At 42.2% G+C, this 19,091-nt stretch overlaps 1 protein-coding gene across 2 annotated transcripts in view; it reads right to left on the bottom strand.

The window, feature by feature from the left end:
- LOC120937775 overlaps nt 1-19,091 on the bottom strand; it is a 113,987-nt gene that overhangs the window by 94,555 nt on the left and 341 nt on the right. For both annotated transcript variants that reach the window (XM_040351256.1, XM_040351257.1), the window contains exons 2-4: nt 16,732-16,947; nt 8,557-8,761; nt 1,432-1,601 (exon numbers count right to left, since the gene is read on the bottom strand). In XM_040351256.1, the coding sequence (XP_040207190.1) occupies nt 1,432-1,601; nt 8,557-8,761; nt 16,732-16,893 (537 nt within the window). In that variant the 5' untranslated portion in view covers nt 16,894-16,947. The remainder of the gene's footprint in view (nt 1-1,431; nt 1,602-8,556; nt 8,762-16,731; nt 16,948-19,091) is intronic.

Genomic DNA, 19,091 nt, shown 5'->3' with positions numbered 1-19,091 from the left:
TGCATTTAAAGCCCAACTCTGGGTTTGATATTTCCCCAACCTCCAGATGAAAAAAAATACACGTTTTGACTTGGGTTCTACTTTAACCACTTGACAACTGGTCACTTAAACCTCCTTAATAACCAGACCAATTTTCAGCTTTCGGTGCTCTCACATTTTGAATGACAATTACACTGTACCCATATGAAATTGTTGTCCTTTTTTTTCCACACAAATAGAGCTTTCTTTTGGTGGTATTTAATCACTGTTGGGTTTTTTATTTTTTGCACTATAAAAGAAAAAAGACTGAAAATTCTGTAAAAAAATATAATTTTTCTTTGTTTCTGTTATAAAATATAGCAAATTAGCAATTTTTCTTCATAATTTTTGGCCAAAATTTATACGGCTACATATCTTTGGTAAAATAAGTACAAATTGGTGCATATTATTTGGTCTTTGTGAAAGTTATAGAGTCCACAAGCTATGGTGCCAATATCTGAAAATTGATCACACCTGAAGTACTGACGGCCTATCTCATTTCTTGAGACCCTAACATGCCAGAAAAGTACAAATACCCCCCAAATGAACCCTTTTTGGAAAGAAGACATTCCAAGGTATTTAGAAGGAGACATGGTGAGTTTTTTTAAGTTGTAATTTCTTCCCACAATTCTTTGCAAAATCTTAAAAAAGTGGTATCGGGACAACCCTATCTTTTAGTGCCCTTGTTCTGCCTGAATGGCAGCTTGCTTCGATCCTGCAAAGCTCCAACACTTCAATTACCTTGTCTGCTCCAGTCCCCCCTATACATTGGACCATTACTATATAGACTGCCCTGATAGCAATTAGGAATGTGTGTGTTGGCTAAGTACCAGATTTGTTTGCGCTATAAAAGAAAAAAGACTGAAAATTCTGTAAAAAAAATGAATTTTCTTAGTTTCTGTTATAAAATTTAGCAACTTAGTAATTTTTCTTCATAATTTGTGGCCAAAATTTATACTGCTACATATCTTTGGTAAAAATAAGTACAAATTGGTGCATATTATTTGGTCTTTGTGAAAGTTATATAGTCCACAAGCTATGGTGCCAATATCTGAAAATTTATCACACCTGAAGTACTGACGGCCTATCTAATTTCTGGAGACCCTAACATGCCAGAAAAGTACAAATACCCCCCAAATGAATCCTTTTTGGAAAGAAGACATTCCAAGGTATTTAGAAAGAGACATGGTACGTTTTTTAAAAGTTGTAATTTTTTCCCACAATTCTTTGCAAAATCAGGATTTTTTTCTTTTATTTTTTTTCACAGAATTTTAATATTAGCAGGTTATTTCTCACACACAGCATATGCATAACTTAAATATGGATTCTTATTCAGGCGTTTTAGCTTTGTAAATTGAGACAAAGGTAGTATAAAATGCATTATGTTGTTTAATACTATACGGGTTATATCACCTGTGATTTGGTGCCATCAGGAGACATGACAAGCACTTCTATAAGAGTATCTCCCACTGTGATGGAGAGTGGTTTAATAATCTCGGCACTTCCATTCACTGTCACTTTCATCTGGCTGTCCTGGACCAGAGGCTCTACAATAATGCTGTTCTGGAAATATGGAACGGTACCTGGTTTTCAAGCAAAGATAACATAGGACAAGAATTAGTACATTTGGATTTGCATAACCCAGACTACATTATGGCTTATTTATAAAGCAGTTTTTGCATTAAAAGGCGAGATCCGCTTATAACTTGACCTGCCTCCTTCCATGAAAAATCATCAAAAGTTGGTTTACATCCACGGCACCTAGAGAGGAAGGAGGGGGGGACAATGAATGGTGAAAGATCCGCTATAAGGGAGGAGCATTTAGAATGATAAATCATTATTATCAAAATTTAAGCAGACCCAGGAAAAAGCAGGATTTTTAGCTGGACAGACCTGTTAAAAAAATTAGAAGCCTAATGGCTTTACAGCATAATCAACATTTTTACATACTGTATGTACCATGAATAATTCACTTCTCAGATTTGTCATATGAGCCCTGTGATTAAAGGTGATCCTGTGCTTTGCCAGTAAAAGCCAAAGCAGCAGGATTATTTCATTTTCACACTACTCAGCAGCAAATGCTCACTTTGCTTCATCAATCTTTGTTTGCATTCTTGGATCAAAAACCTAGTTGTGATTACAGTGTGCCAAAGTGACCAGTCACCAAACACCAGCACTTTTGAATGAGGGGAAGGAAAAAGAGTCACAAGATTTCCATACCTGCAAGTACCAGGTATCTCTCTTTACTCCTATCTATCAAACGTAGCAAAGGGGCAGAGGGAAGGCGAATAACATGTGCTAGCTCAGTAACAGGCTCACTATAAGGTATACTTAACCTTAGAAAGAATTTAAATTGTATATAATGTTTTGGTATGTGTATAAAATAATTGGGTCTTATAGCCTGTCCTTTCGCTACACTCAGCCCCTTCCTGGGCTGGGCTCTTAGTAGCTCCCTTCTCTGTGCTCAGTCTACTCAATAATTGTCAGCAATCAATGATTCCTCAGTGGTTCACCTGGTTATCATTATCTGCTCATCAGTCTCACCTACAGCCAGCACCTTCTGGCTATTTAAACTGCCTTGTTCATTCCTTTCCTGCCTTCGCCTGGTCAACATATCTGGAGATTCTATGCTGTGTTCCTGTGAAAGACTTTGCCTGGCTGACATCCCTTCTGGTTCCTGATCCTGTTCTTTTGCCTCCAACTATGCTAATCTCTAGTTTTCTGATTACTGGCCTGTCTGACTACACGCTTTGGTTACTGATCCCTGGCTTATGTTTTGACCACACTTACTGATCTGTACCATTATATTAAAAAGTGTGATTTGTAATGCATTTCTGTCTCAGTCTGATTCATGGTTTCTGACATGGAGCTACTCTCTTACCACAGTTGAAACACATCAGTCAACCTGTCTTACATGTGCCAAATTTGTAAATCTGCATTTGTAAATCTAACCTTAACCCTATTCTCATAATGTCACTGCAAATGCAGAACTCTGTATTGCTACCATACTGTATATATCCCAAATTTTGCAAGAAGACACTCCAGTATAGTGCAGGAATTAGATCCTCATTGTTCCCAGGATCTCAACAGGATTGTGACATCACCTGTTACTGAGCTGGCACACAATGTTCGCCTTCCCTCTGCACCTATGCTACGTTTTATTGATAGGAGTAAAGAGAGATACCTGGTACTTCCAGGTATGGAAATCTTTTGACTCTTTCCCCTTCCCCTCATATAAAAATGCTGGTGTTTGGTGACTGGTCACTTTGGCAAACTGCAATCACAACTGGGTTTTTGATCCAAGAAAGCAAACAAAGAGTGATGAAGCAAAGTGAGCATTTTCTGCTAAGTAGGGTGAAAATTAGATAATCCTGACGCTTTGCCTTTCACTGGCAAAGGACATGTTCACCTTTAATAATAGGGCTGATTTGATAAACCTGAGAAGTGTACAATTCATGGTACATATGTAAAAATGTTAATTATCCAGTAAAGCCATTATACTTGATTTTTTTTGCCATTCATTGTCTCCCCACCTTCCTCTCTATTACACATTTGCTAAAAAAAATATGTTTTTTGACATGTAAATAGTTAAAAATGTTGTCTCCAATCTTCCACTTTCTCATGTCTTGCCTAGGCAAGAATGACATACCTTTAGCCATCTATGATCTAAGATCTATGCTGGCGTGGATGTTCCAAGAGGTTGTGGGCAGCCGAAGGTATGCCACTTTAGATGAAATAAGGAACTAAAATATCAAACTGAATGAACGACATACATTGTCAGAAAAGCTAATATGCCTACTAGCTTAGGGATGAAGGAAGATATGGATGGTTTATTCCGGGAGTCTCCAATCTTTTTAGTACAAGGGCCACATTGTATATTTTACAAATATTCACGGTTTAAAACCGTTCAAATTTTATTGAAACTGCAAAAACGCTTTTTAAGAAAAACCTTCACATTAGTTTCCCCCTTTTGCATCCAGAGTCCATCTTTCACATCAGAAGATCCCCTATGCCATCAGAGCCCCCTTTCATCAGAGTCACATCTCACATCAGATCTGCCTTTCAAATCAGGAGCCCCATCACATAAGCGCCCCCCTTCATATCATAGTCCCCGCCTTTCACATCAGAATTCCCCCACCATCACATCAGAAGCCCCCCCTTCATATAAGAGTTGGTAGAATGCTTTGTGTGGCCCTGGGGCCATAGTTTGGAGACCCCTGGTTTACTCTGCAAATTATATAATGCCATCACACAACTAGAGAGTCACAGTTATGCTTGGACCTTAGTAATTCATAGGCCCAGAAACATTTGTACTCTCCCTTTTAGTGCTAAGGGTCAGGTAAAATAGTTATGGTAAATATAGTGGTCACACTGGGTGCTCTACTTTGTTCATTTCAGATGACTCTTTTTTTTTATACACAGTGGTAAATGTAGAGGACAATAGTGAACTATTATATCTTATGATACACTTTTAAACATCAATGGAAAAACAGTAATTAAATCTGCAGGAGACTTATTAATACCAGTTAAAAAGCTGAAATTGCAGTAATAACTCTGCAAAGACTTGCAGATTAAATGCAAACAGGAAACAAACATAATTATTACCAGGTAATGCTCTGCTGGATAGTGAACATCAGAGATCATAAAACATCTCCAAGTGCTTATATTAAAAGCTTAACTTCTTTGTAAATAAATAGATGACACAATCCCAATTCCAAATCTCAGTGCCGTTAGGCAGACGACCATTTTGTGGACTAAAACTAACATTTACAAATGAGTGATTGACTTCATGCTAAAAGTAAAGGGCCAAATCCTCAAAAGAGATACGACGGAGTAACTGCTGTTACTCCGTCGTATCCCTGGTCCTAACTATGGAACTGATCCACAGAATCAGTTTTCCATAGTTAGGGAGAAGATCCGGCATGTGTAATTGAATTACGCTGTCGGATCTTAAGGATGCAATTCTAGGCTGGCCGCTAGGTGGCGAGGCCATTGCGGCCGGCCTAGAATATGCAAATGAACACTTACGGTGATCCACGAACGTTCCGACGGGCCCGTTGCGCTACTTCTACGTTGTTTACGTCGAGTTCCGCCGCGTAAAACTAGGGCTCAGCCCTAGCTCTCTTAAGCCATGTTAAGTATGGCCGTCGTTCCCGCGTCGAAATTGAAATTCTTCGTCGTTTGCGTAAGACGTTCGTGAATGGCGCTGGACGCCATTTACGTTAACGTATAAGCAAATGACGTTAGCGCAATGCACGTCGGGTAAGTTACCCGACGGAGCATGCGCAGTACGTCCGGCTTGGGAGCACGCCTAATTTAAATGGGAATCGCCCATTTGTATTAGGAACGCCTTGCGCCGGACGGAGTTAAGTTACAGCGCCGCAAATTTCCAGGTAAGTGCTTTGTGGATCGGCACCTAACTTGGGAGATTTGCGGCAGTGTAACTTAACTCTGAAAAGTTAAGTTGCGCTCGGCGGCTGTGGATCAGGCCCAAAGTCTTTCCTGTAACATGTATTACAAAAATAGCCATTGGCATATGTACTTTCAAGAGTGCTGCTCAGGGACCACTTTGTAAAGCTGGCCTTACATGGGTTTGTTTTTTTCATTCAATCAGCGGGTTGAATGAAAAAAAAAATGAACCAATTTCCCCATCCACAGATTTAATATGGATGAGGGAGTCCTCCGAGCTGTATCATTGTATTCTGACAGCGAGAAGACTTCCCTGCTATCAAAATTAAAAAAAATCAGTGCTGCAGCTTACTGCCTGCAGTACTGATTGAGCAAAAATATACTGTCAGGGTGTATCAACTTCTGTTCAACCCAGTGGGGGCTGGTGCTCCATTTTTGGGGAAAACCCCCAACCCCCGCCAGCCCTGCTCACAAGCTCCTGCTCGCAGTGCTCTGCGCCCCGAGCCCACCCTTTTGAAGCCAATTAGCCTCTGGCTCTAATCATGTGCTTAGAAAAAAAACATAGAACTATGCGTCTGGTGCCCTGCATGGAGATTAGGGGCTGGGCGTATAGAGATTAGGGGGGCAGTGCACCTGCATCCAATATGGACGGGCCACAGCTGGTTCAACCACAAAAGTCACACATGGATTGAAATTTGGCTGGTCTCTGCTGTACCAGATGAATTTAAATCCATGCATGACCAGCTTTAGGCATACTAAAAGACAAAGGATCTCTTATCAGGAAATCTATTATTTAGAAAATACTAAAACGTAGATTAGGCAAAAAAAAATTCTAAAACTACCTACAGACATCACATGTGTTTAAAGTGGATGTAAACCCGATTCATGAAATTTGAGCTGGGCACATATATCTGCAGTATTTTGTTATCTCTTTTCAATGAGTCTTATAGCTCTCTTCTGAACGGTTCCTCTGTTAGCAGCCTGAGAACTCCTGACATATTTTTTTACTTTTTAGACAAAAGCAGCCTGAATCTTTTGTCAAAGGAGGTTGCTAAAATAGATTAGCAGAGAGCAGCTCCTATTACAAAATAGCTCTGAGAGTCTCTGCCTATGAGGAGAGGGGGTGTGTGCCTTTCCTCCAATCAGCAATTTTAGCTATCTTGGCTGTATGCCCAGACATCACACTCTGTGTTAACCATGAAGAGAAAATCTCCTAACAAAATCTGAACTTTCTAAACAGTATATAAATGTGAACACAGCAGATATACATAAAAAAACTTATGTAGGGAGATTTGGTTAATCTCTGTGTATCATCTAAGGCTGTTAACTTCACTGGATGTATGGAGGGTTTACATCCACTTAAAAAAAAAAAAACTTTTTGTAAACAAAGCTAAGCATGCTTCTTTTTGCCTGTGGAATAGAAAGGGAAGCTCCATTAGAGACCCGTGGTACTGGTTTATTGTACACTAGTGCGTTTTGTCATGCATCTGCCATCTTGCTGCAATGTATGACAATGGAAATCACATTATTACCAACAGTGTCCGTTCACATCAATGTAACATGGAACAATGTGCTACACATTGGGGTTGATCTACTAAAACTGGAGAGTGCAAAATCTGTTGCAGCTGTGCATGGTACCAATTCGCTTCTAACTTCAGCTTGTGCAATTAAACTTTGACAAACAAAAAACTGGAAGCCAATTGGTTTCTATGCAGAGCTGCACCAGATTTTGCACTCTCCAGTGTTAGTAAATAAACCCCATGGCATGACCTACAAGGGGTGAAGGGGAGAAGAAGCAGAAACAGTCACTGAAACAGCTGGAGCTGCTCCACATTTGAAGAAAAAACTAAAGATATTTGCTTTCCAACAGGCAGTGGATGGAGGAAACCCACTAACATTGGCAACATTGCCACTGACAGCAGGGAGGTGCATGAAAAAGGCAGGATCAACCAGGTATTTACAAAAAAAAACATGTGCATGACAGAAACCTGCTACACACAGCTAGAGGAAGTACATTTAAAGGCATATACAGATTATTAGCTAGATTCAGGTAGAGTTAGGTCGGCGTATCAGTAGATACGCCGACCTAACTCAGAATCTGCGCCGACCTATGTTTAAGTGTATTTTAAAACAGAGACATGGTTAAACATATCTAAGATACGACGGCTTGCGCCGTCCTATCTTAGGTTGCAATATTTAGGCTGCCCGCTAGGTGGCGCTTCCATTGCGGTCGGCGTAGAATATGTAAATCACTAATTACGCCTATTCACGAACGTACGCCCGGCCGCCGCAGTACAGATACGCTGTTTACGTAAGAGATAGGCCGCTTAAAGTTAAAGATGCCCCCTAGGTGGCGTAGCCAATGTTAAAGTATGGCCGCCGTTCCGGCTTCGAAATTCGAAAATTTTACGTTGTTTGTGTAAGTCGTCCGTGAATAGGGATTTACGTCGTTTACGTCCACGTCGAAATCAATAGGCCCGTGCGGCGGACGTAGCCGCAATGCACACTGGGAAATGTAGGTGCACAGCGCACGCGCAGTTAAAAAAAAAGTCAATCATGTCGGGTCAAGCCTCATTATCATAAAACACGCCCCCTCAGACAAATTTAAATTAGGCGCCCTTACGCCCGCCCGTTTTAGGCTACGCCACCGTAACTTAGCAGGCAAGTACATTGTGAATCATGTACTTGCCTCGCTAACTTACGGCGGCGTAGCCTAAATGCCTTAAGTTACGCCGCCGCAAGTATGCGCTCGCCATCCTCAATCTAGCTATACATGTTTAGGGTTGAGCCTAGGTTCACACTGGGCTGCGGGAACTCCCGCTTGTCAGTCCCGATTTCGGCCACGATTTCAGAGACATCTGTGCGGGTTTCTGCACAGATCTCAATGTAACTCACGGCCCGAAATCACAAAAAATAGTACAGAAACTACTTTTTGAGTGTGCCATTGCCGGCAATTGTGATTTGACATGTCACCAGTGTGAACCAGGGCTTAATGGCACTTTAGGGTGTTCCCAGGTGCTCTGCACTACGGCAAAATGCAGTTACCTGCTCTTTGGTGTCAGTTTGTATTGGGGCTAGACGAGTAGGTGCACTTTACAAGGTATACCATAAGATGCTAATGGAACATACATGAATATTCAAAGGTATTGGGAGCAAAGGATGGCTCTAGCTTTAGATCTTCAGATAAATGTATCCCTTCGAGTAAAGCTTGACTTGCAGATAACTTTGTGATTTCTAGAAAGTATTTCTTCATAGTTCCATCTTCAGCAGTCACCTCTACAACCACAGAATTGAGGCCATCTTTTAACGTCACAACCTTCGAACCTTCACCTCCCTGAAATAAATAAAGTACAACAAGATCTGAAAGTGCATTTCCATCTTCAAATTTTTGTTGAATGATAAATGTAGTTTACCAACAATACAATTTCCTTATTTTTGTCTTATTTATGTTGCAACCTGATACTACAATTGTTAAAATATTTTTTTCCCCCAATAATCTACACACAGTACCCAATAATGACAATGTGAAAATAAAATGTAAAACATTTTGGCGAATTTATTAAAAAGAACAAACTGAAATATCACATTTACATATATAGAGATCCTTTACTCAGAGTTGGGCAAACACCTGAATTTGCGGGGCACTCGGCGGGCGAACACAGTCAATTATAGGGCCCTAATTGAATGACGTGTGCAAAGCTTTGCCAATTAGGCATAGAGGATTGTCAGAGCCCTGATTGGACAAAGTGACGATGACTTTGTCCAATCACAGCTCAGTGCTCATAGTCCCACCCAAACAGTGTTCATTTTGACATCAAATTTCAATTTCGTTTTAGTTATAGTCTTTTAAATAAAATGCCATTTAGTTTAAGTCGTATTTTAGTCAACTGAAGTGTTTTCGTTTTAGTCATAATTTAGTCGACTAAAATCTCCAGTACATTTTAGTCGTCTAAAATCTAATGGGTTTGGTTATAAAGTTATAAAGCATTATTTAAGAATTTCTTTAGAATTACCAAACGCATTATATACTCCTGTAAAGCTTTGTGTTTTTTTCACCTTATTGCATCCTATGCAGTAAGGTGAAAAAACACCTTGCACTCTTGGGCCCCCCGGCCCCCCCCCCGTTTTACTTACCTAAGCCACGAAACTCATTGGGCTCCTACCCACGATGGTTTTCCCCTGGTTGAGGCGGCTTGTCATTGGAGATTGATAGCAGCACAGCCATTGGCTCGTGCTGCTGTCAATCACATCCAATGACGCGGCGCAACAGGGGGGGCGGGGCCAAGTTATACAGTCGGCGGCTATACCCACCAGCTTTATCACCGGAGTGCGCCTTCAAGCTAACCCCCTTGGAAGAGAGCTTCCCATGAAGGGGGTTAGCGCTTGCGGGGAGAAGCCGAGACAGCTGCCGAGGGACCGTAGAAAACCAGGATCGGGGCCACTCTGTGCAAAACGAACTGCACAGTGGAGGTAAGTATAACATGTTTGTTATTTAAAAACAAAAAAAAAACTGAAGCCATACAACCCCTTTAACCACTTAAGGACCGGACCAATATGCTGCTACATGACCCAAGGGGTTTTTACAATTCGGCACTGCGTCGCTTTAACAGACAATTGCGCGGTCGTGCGACGTGGCTCCCAAACAAAATTGGCATCCTTTTTTCCCCACAAATAGAGCTTTCTTTTGGTGGTATTTGATCACCTCTGCGGTTTTTATTTTTTGCGCTATAAACAAAAATAGAGCGACAATTTTGAAAAAAATTCTATATTTTTTACTTTTTTCTATAATAAATATCCCCCAAAAACATATATAAATATTTTTTTTCCTCAGTTTAGGCCGATACGTATTCTTCTACCTATTTTTGGTAAAAAAAATCGCAATAAGCGTTTATCGATTGGTTTGCGCAAAATTTATAGCGTTTACAAAATAGGGGATAGTTTTATTGCATTTTTATTAATTATTTTTTTTTTTTACTACTAATGGCGGCGATCAGCGATTTTTTTCGTGACTGCGACATTATGGCGGACATTTCAGACAATTTTGACACATTTTTGGGACCATTGTCATTTTCACAGCAAAAAATGCATTTAAATTGCATTGTTTATTGTGAAAATGACAGTTGCAGTTTGGGAGTTAACCACAGGGGGCGCTGTAGGATTTAGTGTTCACCTAGTGTGTGTTTACAACTGTAGGGGGGTGTGGCTGTAGGAATGACGTTATCGATCGAGTCTCCCTATATAAGGGATCATTCGATCAATGCAGCGCCATAGTGAAGCACGGGGAAGCCGTGTTTACATACGGCTCTCCCCGTTCTTCAGCTCCGGGGAGCGATCGCGACGGAGCGGCTATAAACGAATAGCCGCGCCGTTGTCCCGGATCGCTCCCCGAGGGAATCCGACCGCCGCATGTAGCGGGGGGGTCCCGATCGGACCCCCCACCCGCTATAAGCAGGGACGTACAGGTACGCCAATGTGCCTGTACGTGCCATTCTGCCGACGTATATATACATGCGGCGGTCGGGAAGGGGTTAAGGATGCACAGATATTACTTAATTCTGATGTTGGTTCTGATACAGAGGAAGGGAGTAACATGAGCCTACAGAGAGGGGAGGACACTAATAAACAACAAATTGGCAGTCAAGTTACCCCAGCTGCAGTGTATTGCCAAGTTGGCTCCAGTGATGATGAGGATGAAGGGGATGATAATGATGATGATGAGGTCACTGACCCGACTTGGGTGCTGGATAGAGCAGAGGAGGAAAGTGAGGGGGGGGGACAACCCCAATGGGGCAGGATGTCCTTCAGAGGCAGCCATCATGGAAGAGTAGAGAGCAGCCACCCTATTTCATCAGATTGTGGAGTTGTTATCTCCTGGCCCACTTCTCACAGCTCAGCTGTGTGGGCCATTTTTACCCAAAGTGTGCAGCCGATTGCACTGTTGCAATTTGCAATCTCTGCCGCAAGCAGATCAAGCATGGCAAAAACACTAGCCATTTGGATTGTACACGCTTGACAAGGCATTTAACCTCACACCACTCAACCTGTTGGCAAGAGCCCCTGAAAGCCACACGCAAGTGTCACAATTCTTCTCCTCCTCACTCCTCACCTTTCATGTCTACCCCCACTATATCTCATGACCTCTCAGCAGCCACCACTGACAGGGATGATGGTATAGCAACGGGTGTCCTAGGTCATTGCAACATGTCTGCCAGCAGCATACCACCAGCTGTAAAGTATAGCAAGCAAATTTCTCTGCCCCAGCTGCAGCATCGAAAAAAAAAAACACTCCTGGCCACCCATATGCCCAGCGTCTAAATTCCAGCTTGTCCAAAATCCAAATAAACAAAGCTTGCAGGGAAAATCTATCTAAATGTAAAAAAAATTTAATGTTAGTTTTGCTGCAGCAGGTCCTATACACGATACAGATGTGCCACTTTACAGGCAGACTAAGAGGACCCCCCTAGGCACCATATTTTAACCACTTTACCGCACATAGTCATATGACGTCCACAGAGGGGATCTCCAATCCCGGGTGGACGTCCTATGACGTCCTGGACTTTGTCCGGTGATATCTGAATGATGCCTGCAGCTAGAGGCATCATTCAGATATCATTGTTTGCCAGCGGTGATCCTGCGCACCATAAGAATGATCATAGCGGTGATTCCACCGCTTGATCGTTCTTACAGGCAGCGGGAGGGTACATCCCCCCTCTCTATGGAGATTTTTAAGTAACTAAGTTTGGCGCCATTCCATGAGTGTGCGCAATTTTAAAGCGTGACATGTTAAGTATCTATTTACTTGGCGTAACATCATCTTTCATATTTTATAAAACAATTGAGCTAACTTTACTAAAAAAAACTTATATATAATGTTTGGGGGTTCTGAGTAATTTTCTAGCAAAAGAATGATGATTTATAAAATGTAGGAGAGAAGTGCCAGAATAGGCCCGGTTTGGTATAAAAGCCCTCTATTGAAGGGGTTAAAGGAATTTTTTTTTGTTTCACTTTAAGCATCATTAAAATCACTGCTCCTTTAAAAACAACCTTTTTTAAATGTGTTTTTTTTTTTGCATTGGTACATGTCCCCCAGGCAGTACCCGGGTTCCCATACCCTTTTTATGGCCATTAATTTGCATATCAGCCTTCAAAATGATGACAATTGATTTTCAAGTTCGGGACCTATAGACTTTAATAGGTTTTGCGGTTTGGGTCCGAACTTTTGCAATGTTCAAGAGTTCTGGCTCAAACCGAACCAGGGGGGCATTCGGCCCATTTCTACTCAGTACTTTGTTGAAGCCCCATTGGCAGCAATTACAGCCTTGAGTCTTTTTGGGTATGACAAGCTTTGCACACTTGGATTAGGGATTTTCTGCCATTCTTCTTTGCAAATCCTCTCAATCTCAGTCAGGTTGAATGGGGACCATTGGTGGACAGCCATTTTCAGGTTTCTCCAGAGATGTTCAATAAGGTTCAAGTCAGTGGCCATGCTGGACCACTCTGGAACATTCATAGAGTTGTCCATAAGCTACTCCTGTTGCCTTGGCTATACGATTGTTGTCCTGTTGGAAGGTGAACTGAGGTCCTGGGCGCTGTATAACAGTTTTTTTTAATTGAGGATATCTCTGTACTTTGCTCCATTCAGTTTTCCCTCAACCCTGACCAGTCTCTTGGTTACCGCTGCTAAAAAAAAACCCACAGCACGATTCTGCCACCACCATGCTTCACTTTTGGGATGGTATTGGGCAGGTGATGAGTGGTGCCTGTTTTCCTCCAGACATAGGAGCATTAGGGATGTCAGCATGCCACCTGTCCCAGAGGGCACTCATCTTGGGAGAGTCTACCTGCAACAGGGCCATATAGAGCGTGGACAGCGTCTTCTTAAGCGATTCCTGAGCCAGTAGCTCCTCAATGGGGTCAGCCTTAAGGGTGATAGTCTGCGGGAACTGTGCCCTAGCCGCGTGCCTCAGCTGATAGAACCTAAATAGCTTTTCCCCCCGGAAGTCCATACTTGACAGTTAACTCCTGGAATGAGATCAGTGAACCCGAGCGTATAATATATATATATATACACACACACACTTTTTTTATTATTATTAATATTATTTTGACTGAATTCGTTTCTCTTTAGCATGATGGAATAATTGTATACAGTAGATAGTATTTTTTAGTTTACTGTGTTCAAATAAGCCTTTTTTTTGTTGTCGTCATGTTCACGTAAACATTTTTGAAACATTGCAGATTTCAAAAAAAATTTAATTACTTTTAAAATCCCATGATCACATAAAAAGAATACGGTATATGGGATTTGAGTTTATTAAATATACTTTAAGATAAATCACAAACAAACCTTCAGAAAAAATAAAACTCTTGGCACACTCAATCAGCAATATTATTTCTAATATTATTTTTGGCTGCCCTTTTCACTTTAATTAATAAGTGCACTTTAACACAAAATTAACTTATACTTTTTGCCACCTTCCCCTGGCTTAAACTAGCCCTCCCTCTCCACAGATACATACTGACTTTGTTCTTATGGCATGTACCTCTGGTGATTGTCTATATCCATCGTCGCAATCTCACTTGCCGCATTGTTTGGATTGAGGCAAGTATGCATAAGTTACGTCAGGGGAAGGAGGAAAAATAAATAAGTGCACTTTGTCTTGAAGTGCACACATTCTCTAAGGCTGGGTTCACACTAGAACACACAGCGGCTCACAGCAGGAGTCCGGTGCGTCTCCATTCACCGTTTCAGGTCCGATTTCAGCCTGAATTGTGGGCTGAATTTGGACCTGAAACGGACCAAAAGACGCACAGGGCTCCTGTGCAATTCGCACCGGAGTCGCTGCGGAGATGTGTGAACCGGCTCCATAGAGAGCCGGTCACAATCTCCTGCTATGCGAATTGGATGCGGTAAAAAAAACATATCCAATTTGCATTAGTGTGAACCCAGCTTAATGCCGCGTACAGACGGTCGTTTTTTGTGATAGAAAAAAACGACGTTTTATGTGATGAAAAAAAACAACGTTTTTGAAACTTAATTTTAAAAAAACGACGTAACATACACACCATCGTTTTTTCAAAATGCTTTAGCAAAGCGCGGTTACGTTCAGCACGTACGACGGCACTCTGTTCCATTCAAGCTCGCTTCATAACTTGCTTCTGAGCATGCGCGGGTTTAAAAACATTGTTTTAAACGTTGTTTTGCCCACACACTATCATTTTAAATGACAGAAAAAACGACGTTTTGAAAAACGACACACATTTTTTTTTTTTGTCGCTTTTCAGAAGACATAAAACGACGTTTTCCCCACACACGGTCATTTTAAATTACGTTTTTAAAAATGTCGTTTTTTTCCATCACAAAAAGTGATGGTGTGTACGCGGCATTACACTTGTAATGTTGTTTAGATAAGTGGTTCTCAACCTCAGTCCTCAAGTACCCCCAACAGGCCATGTTTTGGGAACTTCCCTTAGAGTAAAATAACTCTTATCAATACCATGTCATGTCAGCCATCTGTAAAGAGGAACATTCTTCCCAATGACCACCATTGTAAAAATGCATTACTCCTATTGACCACTAATGTAATAAACTTAATTTCCACTAACCACCATTGCAAGATACATTCTTCCCATTGGTCATCAATTTTAACAACTTTCTTCCCATTGACCACCACTGTAAGGAGCATTCTTCTCACTGACCACCAAAGTAAGGACCTTTCTTCCTACTGACCACCACTGTAAGGAGCATTCATCCCATTGACCACCAATGTAATTAACTTTTTTTCCCACTGGCCACCATTGTAAGATGCACGCTTCCAATTGACCACCGATGTTAGGAATTTTCTTCCCACTGACCATCATTGTAAGGAACATTCTTCCCATTGACCATCAATGTTAGGAACTTTCTTTCCACGGACCACAGTTGTAGGGGGAATTCTTCCCACTGACCACTAATGTAAGGAACATTTTCCCACTGACCATAGATGTAAGGAACTTTCTTCCCACACACCACCAATCTAAGGGAGAATTTCAGGTGTCAGGTACTGTATGCTAGATTCCTTATTATTTATTCTTATGGGGTAACTTACTGTTTACACTAATGCAGGGGTGCCCAACCTTTTGAAGAACGAGGGTCACTTAAGAAACTTGGTAACCATTCGAGGGCCACTATGAGCGGAGCCGGCGGAAGACAGGTCACGGCTACTCCTATCCGCCCAGATGAAAGGGGATGAGTTCTCTTCTGTTTTTCGGATTGGAGGTAGGTGGGCATAAACAGACATCTGTCGCTCTATAGAGGTGAATTAAGGGTCCCATTTGGTCGGGCCGATTTTGTGAAAAGGGCCTAAGACTGCTTTCACACTGATGTGCTGCGGTATACCCACACCGTGGGTGCAGTGTAGTGCACCTGTGTCTATCCTGCAGGTTAGCTGAACTTTGCCATAGACTCCATCTGTGGCAAAAGCCGGCACTGTAGAGGAAGCATCGGCTTATGGGGCTCTGCTCTGCAGACGCTTTCTTCCTCTACCACCAGCTTCATTCACAACACTGATGCTGTGGTATGGCTGGTCGGCAACCTGCGATCTGGGCTTGCCAACCCTCCATTCCAGAGAAGGAGGTCGCGGGCCACATCAGAGCGCTCCGCGGGTCACTGGTTGGCCACCCCTGCACTAATGCATCATCAACTGCAGATTGTATAAGTTTAATTACTGGCAGGGATTCCTGAGTTTCCTCCATGTTAAAGCGGATGTGCCACGGGAAAAATATATTAAAAGCCAGCAGCTACAAATACTGCAGCTGCTGACTTTTAATATAAGGACACTTACCTGTCCTGGAGTCCAGCGGTGATCGCAGCAGATGACGAGCCGATCGCTCGTCACCCTGCTGCTCCCCCCTCCATCCTCGGTGAGGGAACCAGGAAGTGAAGCGCTCCGGCTTCACTGCCCGGTTCCCTACGGCGCATGCGCGAGTCGCGCTGCGTGCTGGGAGCCGAGTGTTCCCAGCATACAACGGGGGGACGGACGGGAAGGAAGGAAAAAACCCGTCCTTTGCCCGTATCGTAGGGCCGGAAGTGGGTGCAGATACCTGTCTGTAGACAGGTATCTGCACCCCCCTCCCCCCTGAAAGGTGTCAAATGTGACACCGGAGGGGGGGAGGGTTCCGATCAGCGGGACTCCACTTTAGAGTGGAGATCCGCTTTAAGAAGGTTGAAATAGTCTGGTTTAGGTTGTACAATGAATCTACAATCTTACAGATATCATTTACAGGACATAAGAGAGGCAAATGATATTTCTTCACTGCACTCACCAGCACTGTGCAGGAGGCTCCGTTATCACTGGGATAGGCATCTACTGTGATTTGCTTCCGTTGACTTGACACTGTCACTTTGTACTTTGTGATGTCGGGTTTAAAAGAAGGCTCCAGCTTTACTCCAGGAACAGAGAGCTTTTCCAGGTCACAGTTGTTCATTTCTAGGCCACTGAATATACAACCTAAATACACGGCCTGAATGGATTCCTATTGCTAAATGCAAATTAAAGAAGAAAAACAAGAAGAATATCTATGAAATATGTATCAAAAGAAATGTGCAGTGATACATAAAATAAGAGCAAATGGTGAATTCTGGAAAGAATATTCCCTCCATGCCTTTTACTGAAAGGTATGCTTTACATACTATGTATGGTTATACATAGAAAGATACATATATGAGAATACACAGATTTTCTTTTAACCACTTGCTTACTGGACACTTAAACCCCCCTCCTGCCCAGACCAATTTTCAGCTTTCAGCGCTCTCACTCTTTGAATGACAATTGCGCGGTCATACAACACTGTACCCAAATTAATTTTTGTATATTCCCCCCCCACAAATAGAGCTTTGTTTTGGTGGTATTTGATCACCTCTAAGGTTTTTATTTTTTGTTAAAAAAAAAAAAAAAAAAAAGATTTTTTTTTAAATATACAAAACCGTTTTATATTTTGTTATAAAATTTTGCAAACGGGTAATTTTTCTCCTTCATTGATGTACGCTGATGAGGCTGCACTGATGGGCACCGATAGGCGGCACTGATGGGCTTCACTGATGGGCACCGATGGGCTGCATGGATGGGTACCGATAAGGCGGCACTGGTGGGCACCGGTAGGCGGCACTGGTGGGCACTGATAGGTGGCACAGGTGGGCACTGAGAAGTGGCATTGGTGTGCACTGAGAGGTGGCACCGATGGGTGGCACTGAAGGGCATTGATAGGTGACACTGGTGGGCACTGAGAATTGGCACTAAGAGGTGGCATTGATAGGTGGCACTGATAGGTGGCAGTGATGGGCACTGATAGGTGACAGTGATGGGCACTGATGGGTGGCAATGCTGGGCACTGATCAGCACTGGTAGGTGACATTGATAGGCAGCACTGCTAGGGGGCACTGATGAGGCACTGACTGGCACCACTGGTGGGCATTGCTAGGTGGCAGTGATGGGCATTGATAGGGGGTACTAATTGGCACTGACAGGTGGCACTGATGGTCACTGTGAGCACTGGCAGGGGTCACTGGCAGGGGACACTGGCAGGCGGTACTTGTGTCCACTGAGGCAGAATTGCCTCTTCCACTGGGGACCGATGTCCCTCACTCAGCAGCCGGTGATCGCCTTTTTTTTCTCCTGTCAGCGCGAGGAGAAAAAAAACGATTACCGAGCTTTGTTTTGATCACGTTATCAGCTGTCATTGTCTGACAGCTGATCACGTGGTAAGGGGCCGGGACCAGCCCCTTACTCGGATCCGTTTTTACCCGAGTCTCAGTGACTCGTGATCACAGCGCGCGCTGCGCGCCCTGCAGGGGGGTGCGCGCAAATGGAAGGACATCAATTGACGTCCTCCCGGCAATTGGGGTCCGCGCTGTAGCCGTCATTCGACTATAGCGCAGGCCCCTAGTGGTTAAATTAAAGTTGAGCTTTGTTTAAACTGTTTTTTGAAACTGGCAAATCAATGGGTTTAGTTCCGCTTTATGACTTACAGCTGGGGCTTTAGCAAAATGGCAGCCTCCGGCAAGAAAAATTAGAAGAATGCACAAGTCCTCAATTGAGATAAAGAACAAAAAAGAAGGCAAAAACGCATTGGAACACAAAAAAATGCATAAAAAACGCACTGGAACACACATGTCCTCAAATGAGATGAAGAAATAAAAAAGCATAGAAAAAGCACCAAAAAACACATGCACAAACGCATCTAGAACGCAGAAATTGTGGTGTGAACTGGCCCTTAATAGGGACACATGTTCAAATAACATATGTACAAACCATAATGGTGTAGTAACAAATACATACAATAAAAGTGTATTAACAAATACGTATAATAAGAATGTAGTAACAAATACAAAGACATACAATAATAGTGTCATTACAAATACATACAATAGAAGTATAGTAACAAGACATACCATAATATTGTAGAAACAAATATAAATATATACAATTAAAGTGTAGTAACAAATACATACAATATCAGTGTAGTAACAAATACAAAGACATACACTAATAGTGTCATTACAAATACATACAATAGCAGTATAGTAACAAGACATACCATAATATTGTAGAAACAAATATAAATATATACAATAAAAGTGTAGTAACAAATACATACAATATTAGTGTAGTAGCAAATACAAAGAC

Source organism: Rana temporaria, chromosome 4, assembly GCF_905171775.1.
Source record: "Rana temporaria chromosome 4, aRanTem1.1, whole genome shotgun sequence".
Taxonomy (NCBI): domain Eukaryota; kingdom Metazoa; phylum Chordata; class Amphibia; order Anura; family Ranidae; genus Rana; species Rana temporaria.
The sequence above is the reverse complement of the archived record's forward strand: the minus strand, read 5'-3'. Positions and strand labels throughout refer to the sequence as shown.